Source organism: Triticum urartu, chromosome 2A (genome assembly GCF_056163025.1).
Source record: "Triticum urartu cultivar PI428250 chromosome 2A, HENAU_Tu73, whole genome shotgun sequence".
NCBI lineage: Eukaryota > Viridiplantae > Streptophyta > Magnoliopsida > Poales > Poaceae > Triticum > Triticum urartu.
The window spans coordinates 515314145-515323890 of record NC_141874.1 but is presented as its reverse complement, the minus strand read 5'-3'; the positions used below and the strand labels follow the sequence as shown (position 1 = coordinate 515323890).

Genomic DNA, 9746 nt, shown 5'->3' with positions numbered 1-9746 from the left:
TTGTTCAGGAATTAATCGTCAAATTAACAAATCGCCACATTAGGTCCTCTGATGAAAAATGAACACATTATTTGCAGAAGTTTCTCGCAATATCGAACAGTCTTGCAATACTACACTTCTCAACTGCTCATAGTTGGTGAGCTCAACGCACCTATTATGAAAGAATTCTAGCATCTGGTTTGCGTATTCCATGCACGCTATTTTTTTAGAAAAGGGGGGACTTCCCGGTCTCTGCATCAGAACGATGTATACGACCAACTTATTAAAAAGATAAATAGGTTCAACAAGGTCTTATAGTCTCAGAACGAAAACAAAAGAGAGCTCACAAAAAGCCATAACCGGCTGGCATAAGAGAGACAGATAAACTAATTGCCTATCCTATTACATGGCCGTCATCCAAACTGGTTAAAGATATCCCGTGCTACCATCTCCCAGCGGGTAGACCCAGTAACCAAACGCTCACTGGCCTTCGTCAGAGTGAGTAGCGACCACATACGGATCAACGCAGTGGCTCGGAAGATAACCTGCAAAAAATGAATATTTGTTGTTCTGTTAAAGACCAAATCATTTCTGCAGTTCCATACTGCCCATAATAAAGCACAAACTCCTACTCGTATATGTCTCACTGTTTGGGACTCAATCCCGTTAAGCCACGTTCCAAATAACATGTTGACAGATCTCGGTGGAGTAATGTTAAATGCAATGTGGACTGTCCGCCATAAGACTTTGCTAACGGGCAATCAAGAAAGAGGTATTTGATGGTTTTATCCCGATCACAGAAACTACACCTAGTAGATCCCGTCCAATTACGTTTTGCCAAATTGTCTTTGATTAATATTACTTGTTTATGGACAAACCACATAAACACTTTGATTTTCAAAGGTACTTTAACAGCCCAAACATATTTTGAACAAGGAATCGAGCTCGAATTGATAACATCAACATACATTGATTTGACAGTAAACTCTCGAGACCTAGTAAGCTTCCAGCGCAATTTATCCGGTTGTTGAGTTAGCTGAACCTCCATCAGTCTACTTACTAGATGGAGCCATTCTTCCCAACGATTGCCAATTAGCGTCCTTCTAAACTGAATATTAAGGGGGTTGGACTGAAGTACTATTGCAACGAACGCCTCACGTCGTTGAACAATACAATACAGAGACGGGTGTTGAATGGCAAGGGGGGTCTCTCCGAGTCAAGTATCCTCCCAAAATCATGTACTATCACCATTGCCAATAATAAACTTTGTCCTATTAAACAAGGTTAATTTGACTTTCATAAGCCCTTTCCAAAAAGGTGAATCAGTTGGCCTTGCTGTCACCTGTGACAAAGTTTTGAAGTGAAGATACTTGCTACGGAGGATCTGCGCCCAAGTGGCATCCGTCTCAATCGATAGCTTCCACAGCCATTTGCTGAGAAGACATCTGTTGTTGACTTCAAGATTCTCAATACCAAGACCCCCTTGGTCCTTTGGTCGACAGATGATATCCCACTTGGCGAGACGGTATTTTCTTTTAAACTCATCGCTCTGCCAGAAAAATCGGGATCGATAAAAGTCCAGTCTTTTCCTAACTCCAACTGTGACTTCGAAAAACGACAAAAGAAACATAGGCATACTCATGAGAACCGAGTTAATCAAAATTAATAGGCCTCCGTATGACATGAGCTTGCCCTTCCAGCAACTCAGTTTCTTTCAAATCGGTCCTCAATGCATTTCCATTCTCTGTTTGTCAGCTTACGATGGTGGATTGGTATACCTAAGTACGTAAAAGGTAAAGTCCCCAATTCGCACCCAAACAATTGCCTATATGCCTCTTGTTCGTCATTGGCTCTACCAAAGCAGAACAATTCGCTTTTGTGAAAGTTAATCTTTAACCCAGTCAATTGTTCAAATAAGCATAACACCAGCTTCATATTTCTCGCTTTGGCCAAGTCATGCTCCATAAAGATGATCGTATCATCGGCGTACTGAAGGATGGAGACACCTCCATCAACTAGATGAGGTACCAAGCCACCCACCTGACCAGCCTCCTTAGCCCTTCCTATCAAAATTGCCAACATATCAACTACAATGTTGAACAGAATAGGGGACATCGGATCTCCTTGTCTCAGGCCCTTATGTGTCTGGAAATAATGACCTATGTCGTCATTCACTTTAATTCCAACACTCCCTTTTTGCGTAAATGACTTGACCTGACGTCGCCAGGCTTCATCAAAACCTTTCATACGCAAGGCCTGTTGAAGGAAAGGCCATTTGACTTTATCGTACGCTTTCTCGAAATCCACCTTAAAAACGACTCCATCTAGTTTCTTCAAGTGAATTTCATGGAGCGTTTCATGAAGGACCACAACCCCTTCTAGGATATTCTTGTCCGGCATGAAAGCAATTTGGGAGTGCTGCACCACAGAATGCGCAATCTGCGTGAGCCTATTAGTCCCAACCTTGGTGAAAATTTTGAAACTAACAGTGAGGAGGCAGATCGGCCTGAACTTCTCAATCCTCACGACCTCCGTTTTCTTAGGAAGCAGGGTTATTGTTCCAAAATTCGGGTGAAATAGCTGAAGCTGTCCAGAGAATAAATCATGGAACATCGGTAACAAATCCCCCTTAATAATGTGCCAGCATTTTTTTATAAAACTCTCCCGGAAAACCATCCGGCCCAGGAGCTTTGTTATTCTTCATCTGGGAAATAGCATCAAACACCTCCTTCTCCGTGAATGGGGCGGTCAAAATATCATTCTCCTCAGCAGCAAGTTGAGGCACATCCTCAATCCTGGACTCATCCAGGGATACACAACTATCCTCTGGAGGCCCGAACAATTGCTTATAGTATTCGGTAATATAAAGCTTTAGGTTTTCTTGTCCTAGAATCGTCCCTTTGTCTTGTTCAAGCTGAAAGATTCTCTTCTTTCTATGCTTACCATTAGCGATCATGTGAAAGAATTGAGTATTTGCGTCCCCCTGGACGGCTTTGCGAACCTTAGCCCGCAAAGCCCACTTCAATTCTTCCTCACGGAGAAGCTCCTTCAATCTCATCTCCGCCTCAAGCTTTGCATGAAGCTTCGAGGCAGGAAGAATTGTGGACTCAACTTTGAGGTCCAGGGACTGAATAAGAGTAAGGAGCCTCTCCTTTTCAACCTTATACATCCCACTAAGATTCTTAGCCCACCCACGCAAGAAACTTCACAAGTGTCGCAACTTATTCTGCCAACGCTCGACCGCAGTCCTACCTCCTGCATCCTTAGCCCATTCCCTGGCTACCAGATCCAAGAAGCCTTCTCGTTCAAACCAAGCCATTTCGAATGAGAAAGTATTTTTGTTCCCCATGCGAGTGGCCTCCCCAGAATCCACAAGCAGAGGCGTGTGGTCAGAAATACCACGCGAAAGCGCCTGGACTGTAACCAAGGGAAATTTCTGTTCCCAGTCAACGCTCGCAAGGACTCGATCCAACTTCTCAAACGTCGGAATGGGCAAAGTATTAGACCAGGTAAACTTTCTACCTGAAAGCTCTATCTCTTGCAGATCCAAACTTTCGATAATGGAATTAAACATGAACGACCACCTACCGTCGAAATTGTCATTGTTCTTTTCATCTCTTCTTCTAATAATATTGAAATCACCCCAACCAGAACGGGGAGTTGTTCAGAACCACAAATTCGAACAAGGTCTGCCAAAAAGTCTAGTTTGTGTTCGGGCTATGCGGCACCATAAACTGCCACCAGAGCCCAATTGAACCCATCAACCTTGGACTTAACCCGGAACTTAACAGCAAAGTCGCCCATCACTATGCTCTGAACTTCCAGAGAATCGCATTTGACTCCAAGTAAGATTCCACCCGACCTTCCTCTCGGAGGCAAGCAATGCCAATAAAAATCTACACCACCCGATAGGGTACTAAGAAACTGCGGAGAAAAATTTTCTCTACCAGTTTCCGAAAGCGCAATAAAATCCAACCTATGTTCGATAGATGCATCTGCCAGGAACCTTCTCTTAGCCAAGTCCGTAAGACCTCTGCTATTCCAAAAGATTCCTTTCATATTTCATCATGAATTTTTTTAGTAGTTCGGATCCTAGCACTCCTACGCACCACTGACAGAGGATAGACCTTCCGCTTCCACTTGCGTCTAGGCTTAGTTTGATCCTCCACCCGGTCCTCACAACGAGGCTCCGTGGACGTTACTACTATCCCCTCAACGACATCCTCCTCTTCATCAGACCCAGGACAGGATGGTGCAAGATCCGTACAAAAATTATCGAGCACGCTGACCCCCAATGCATCTATCTCGGAATCATTCATAGGCCTGACCGCAGCTAAATTACGAATCATTTCTAAAGCACGTTCAGCCTCTAAATCAAGCATATCATTGACGGAATTAGAAATTTCACTATCATTTCTGCCTAATGAAACTCCTAATTGACTTGCATTATAAATAATCTCATTATTAGTATAATGCAAAATGGAATTAGATATGTTGACCGACATACCAGTAGTGGACTCAATACCACGAAGCTTGGCCGCCCTCATAGCGCACCGCTGCTGTATGTCGTCAACCTTCGGATGCTCCTGGAGACGACAACTCATCCGTCTCCCTGCAGAAACCGGGTCCGGAATCCCACCAAAAGCAATGATCTCCTCCCAAGAGACGGGTGCCCGCGAACCATGGTCCGTGGACTCATGGGCGGTGGATGGCCCTGCCGTCTCGGCCCTCTCGCCGGCCACCTTAGCCGCCGGAGAAGAGATGGGGGTCGAGGCTATCCGCCCCGGACTCCCTCCCCTAGGACAGGACACTGGCAACGGCTCTGTTGCCGCAAGAGGAGAAGAAGGGGGCGAGGCCACCTGCCCCGAGCCCCCTCCCCGCGGCACCGCCGTCGCCGCGAAAGGAGAAGAGGAAGCAGAGGCCACCTGCCCCATACTCCCTCCACTCAGCGCCGGTGTCGCCGCGAGAGGAGGAGAGGAAGCCGAGGCCGCCTGCCCCAGGCTCTCTCCACTCGGCACCGCAGTCGCCGCGAGAGGAGAGGAGGGAGCGGACACCACCTGGTCCGGACTCCCTACCCTAAGCCTCGTCGCCTGGTGCGGCATCATCGCCACAAGACGAGAAGTGGGAGCCGAGGCCACCTGCCCCGGGCCCCACCCCCTAGGTGCCTCCGGTGCCGCAAGTGAGGAAAAAGAACCCGAGGCCGCCTGCCCCAAGCTCCCTCCCCTCACCACCGCCATCGCTGCTCGAGGAGAAGAAGGGGCCAAAGCCACGTAGCCCAAGCCCCCTCCTCTAGGCGCAGCCATGAACACTTGCTCCATCGGCGACCGAGGAGAGGAAAGAACCAAAGCCATCTGCCTTGGGCTCCCTCCCCCAGTCACCGCTGCCATCATCGGCGCCGTCACCTGAGGTATGTCAACAAACAGAAAAGAAGCAAGAGGAACCGTCTGTCCAATCACCTCCCCCTCTCCCTCGGCGGCAGTCGTCAGCGGCCAAACCCCCTCCGGTTCCCCACGCGCGGGACTCTCGGCAGCATCGAAATCCAGTGCAGGCAGCGCGCGCTCCCACACATCATCGGACTCCACCCTCTCACTCCAGAGTCGGGAAGGAGCAGAAGCTGGCTGAAAAGAACGAAATCTCAAGGTTCTCATAGGTACCGTAGAAGATGGTGCCGCCCCGTTTCCGGGTGTCTGAGGGACGGGCGCCGACCCGTTAGTCACCTCGCGTCCAGCCTCGTCCATGGGCGCCTCCTTAGCACCCTGGTCATCATCACCCTCGTGCATGTCAAAATCAGGACCATTAATGGCCTCGGCAAAGAGATCAGCATCCTCAAACTCAATCTCAAGATCAAATATCTGGCCCCTATAAGTCCACTTAACCATATCAGGCACAAACTCAATATCCAGAACACTCACCAGTAATCGGGCCACTCCGTGGGCTCGTGTAAAAGCCATATCCACCCTCTCCGGTTTCCCGACCAGGATTCCCAAGCTAGCAACGACTCGAGCATACTGCAACAGCTTCGAAGGAGCCTCGGAGAAACACAACCAGACCTGAGTAAGAGGCTTACCCTGAGGCTCAACTCTCTTCCACTCATGGAGCTCCAGGATACACTCTGTGCCAGGCACTCTACATAGCCCGAAGCTTAGAACCCTCTGCCAATCCTCAACAGAAGGAAAATCGACCTTAAACATGTTGGCCTCGATACTAACAAGGTCCCACTGAAAGTCACCAGGAGCTAACTCCTTAAGCCTCTGCACAATCTGATTCTCAGAGACCTCACCTTTGGTTACTTTCACCACCCCAGTTGTCAAGCTCTGTGCCTCCTCTGGGATCTCCCTCGCACTGGGAGACTCAAAGAACATCAGCTCAACGCAGTATACTCCATACATAGTTATAGTCGGCATCTGATCACGAAGTATCAGGCAGTCCCCCGAAGCATGCGCTGGCTTGCCGCAAGTGTCACATAGCTCCGCCACACATTCAGCTATAAAATGGCCCCTCTCACCATAATGGTAGCAAAGCATCTTCTCTTTCTTATGCGCCCACTTAGACGCCCTATCAACATCAGACCTGTCCATAGCCTCGGCCGAGCCTGTCCCAACGGTCCCAGTCTCCAAAACCTCCGCACTGGCGAGCACGGTGACCACCTCCATCTCCCGTCCAGTCAGTGCAGGCGTCTGTCCGGGATCGGCCGTCTGCTCGACGACGACATGCGTAGGCGGCTGACGGTTACGGTACTGGCCCCCTCTACCACGAGGGCCCCGGTAACCACCTCGATGCCGATGGTTGGGGCCAGATGCCCCCTCAACGAAACCACCCAGCGGACCATAAAACGGCCTATTAGCAGAGCCACCACTCTGCCAAGCATACCCGCGGCCACCACCTCTCGACGAGGAACCCCGGTGCTGACCATCACCATAAGCACTATATCCATCATCACCCCACTGTCTCCGGGGCGGGCCACCATCATCTCCCGCACCCCCGTTCTGAGGCGTCTGTGTCGGAGTTTGCACCGGACCAGGTCGCTTTTGCGGTGGCTTCGCGATGTAGTGCGGCGGCACCGCACGAGGTTGAAGGCCGGTCGCAAGGGGTGGCGGCCTCTGTCCTTGGGCCGAACCACCCCTTCCCGCAGGAGTAGCCGCAGCCGAGTTCGTTAGTGGTGGGCGACGAGCGTGGCTCGCACCACCCCGTCCCGCCGCCGGCTGCACGACTGGAACCTGCACCAGCGGTCTAGAGCCCGGGAGACCACCACCGCGCCCTACCACGCCAAGCGTCGCCCCGTCACCCACCTGCGGCCTCGGGGCAGACAAAACCGGGGCAGCACGGCCGGCACCAGCGCTCGGTGGAGGAGCAATCCCCCCGCGGCCCGTCCCCGGCAGAGGAGCAATCCCCCCCGCGGCCGGTTCCCGGCAGCATAGCTGTCCCACCGGGGCCAACCCCACCCACGACGACGTTTTTGCCTGGCGGCGCGGCTGACCCGCGGCCAGCCATGGCCAGGAGGGTAGGGATGCGCCGAGCTCTACCAGCGCCACACACACGGAACCCCGGCTTGCCGCGTCTAGGAACCCTAGTCCGATCAGACAACGGCGAACATAGAGGTGAATCGATCGAACGCGTGCATGGGGCGGCACAACGTCGAGGTATAGGGGTCGGGTTAGCCTGTGCCACATACCCAGCTAACCCCGGCCCGTCTATTCTCTGGCCCAACTCACCCAGAGCCGGCCCAACCGCTCACGCTCCTAGCTCACGGCCCAAGATGCAATTCAAACGCAGCACCCGCACAACGGAGATACCGATCGCCTGAACCGCCGGCGATGACGCCACAGCCGCCGCCGGCGTCCTAGACGCGGTTGGCCGGCGCACATTTTTCTTTCTCTTAACCGTGATCCACTATTCTGGCCTAATCAAATCGAACAGAGTAAGATTTGGAAGACTTACCTTCGGGAGGGGACCTTTCCATGGTTTGATTGCCATTGCCGCCGTTCTCCGGTGAACTACGCGACGGATCATTTCTTTCTTCTCTCCCGCGTGCAATCCAATTCTTACCGGATCATCAGGTGGCAGAACACTATCGATCGTCGTTGCCACTTCATCTTCATCGTACCCTGAATGAAAAAACTCACAGATGAGATCTGACAGAGTCGGAGACGGTGGAGAAACCACCGGGTTCCCATCCCCGTCGTCGTGCGCATCCTCCTCATCAGGATCGGCAAGATCCCAGAACCGGCCTCCGACTCGCCGACCATCACCGGCGGCAAGGGACGGCGCAGCCGCGGCCGTGGCCCCGGTCGCTCGCCCGGTCGCCCGTTCGCCCATCAGAGATACCCCTTCGCCCCTATCTCCTGTCCGTATCATTCCTCCATGCATGCTATTGCTCTTAGGTAGGTTCTACTTGCTAAAATGAGAAGCTATATTATGTTCTCCGTCCTCTGCGTGAGGTTAGTATAATATAGTTCAACATCCATTCTGAGCTCCAAAAGTTTGTATTGAGATCACGGACCTAAATATTTCTCATTAATTACTTCTACATATTGCTTTTGATTTTGAATTTTCATAAGCACTATAGTTATTGCTACAAATTCCCGCCACAACACGCGGGGTGTCTTCTAGTACCTCGCAATTGCCATGCTACCTATAATAAAAATGCACATTGAAACTTTACAAATTCCCCTATTTTTGGATTTTATTAAATGAAAACTTGAATTTAAAAGAATTTAGCTTCAAATACATACCCCAAACCCTATTTCCAATGAAAAATATGTGACCATGTTTCACCACTTGGTCTGGTGAAAATAAGTGGCCTATCTATGAGTGACATGTGCATTAAATTGGGACCCGGTGGGGTAGGATCGTGTGTGGTTTTAGCGTTTCGCTGAGAATTTTCTTAACGTGGTACATACCTTTGCGTGTGGATGTAGCAATCCTACATGCTAATCTTGGGTGGACGTGACCCATTTTTCTAGCAATTTTCTTTCTGGTTAACAGAATGTTCTATCGGGCGGCGGTTCCTATCTCCCTATAGTGGTGTGGCTCGAGACTTTTTAATTATCTCCCTCTCCCTCGAGGGCTCTAGCCTCCCACTGCACAATCCCACAACTTGCCTCTCTACCACCGTCTACCGCCGAAGCTTCCTATAAAACGCTGACCATCCGCCTCAGTAGCCCATTGTAGCCTCGCGCCTGGTGTGACGTCCCGTATCCCGGCAGCTGGTTTGATCTCCCTGCCATCTGATGTCTACTACACAACCTTCTTCTTGTAGACGTTGTTGGGCTTCCAAGTGCAGAGGTTTGTAGGACAGTAGTAAATTTCCCTCAAGTGGATGACCTAAGGTTTATCAATCCGTGGGAGGCATAGGATGAAGATGGTATCTCTCAAACAACCCGGCAACCAAATAACAGAGAGTCTCTTGTGTCCCCAACACACCCAATACAATGGTAAATTGTATAGGTGCACTAGTTCGGCGAAGAGATGGTGATACAAGTGCAATATGGATGGTAGATATATGTTTTTGTAATCTGAAAATATAAAAACAGCAAGGTAACTAATGATAAAAGTGAGCACAAACGGTATTGCAATGCTAGGAAACAAAGCTAGGGTTCATACTTTCACTAGTGCAAGTTCTCTCAACAATAATAACATAATTGGATCACATAACTATCCCTCAACATGCAACAAAGAGTCACTCCAAAGTCACTAATAGCGGAGAACAAACGAACAGATTACGGTAAGGTACGAAACCACCTCAAAGTTATTCTTTCTGACCGATC

General features: G+C 50.1%; 1 protein-coding gene across 1 annotated transcript; it reads right to left on the bottom strand.

The window, feature by feature from the left end:
• Window positions 1-392: 392 nt before the first annotated feature.
• LOC147985696 (uncharacterized) lies at window positions 393-8295 on the bottom strand. Its single transcript, XM_087539920.1, has 2 exons — window positions 7918-8295; window positions 393-524 (listed from the first exon to the last, which is right to left on the bottom strand). The coding sequence occupies exons 1-2, from the start codon at window positions 8293-8295 to the stop codon at window positions 393-395; spliced, it is 510 nt and encodes a 169-aa protein (XP_087396046.1).
• Window positions 8296-9746: the final 1451 nt, after the last annotated feature.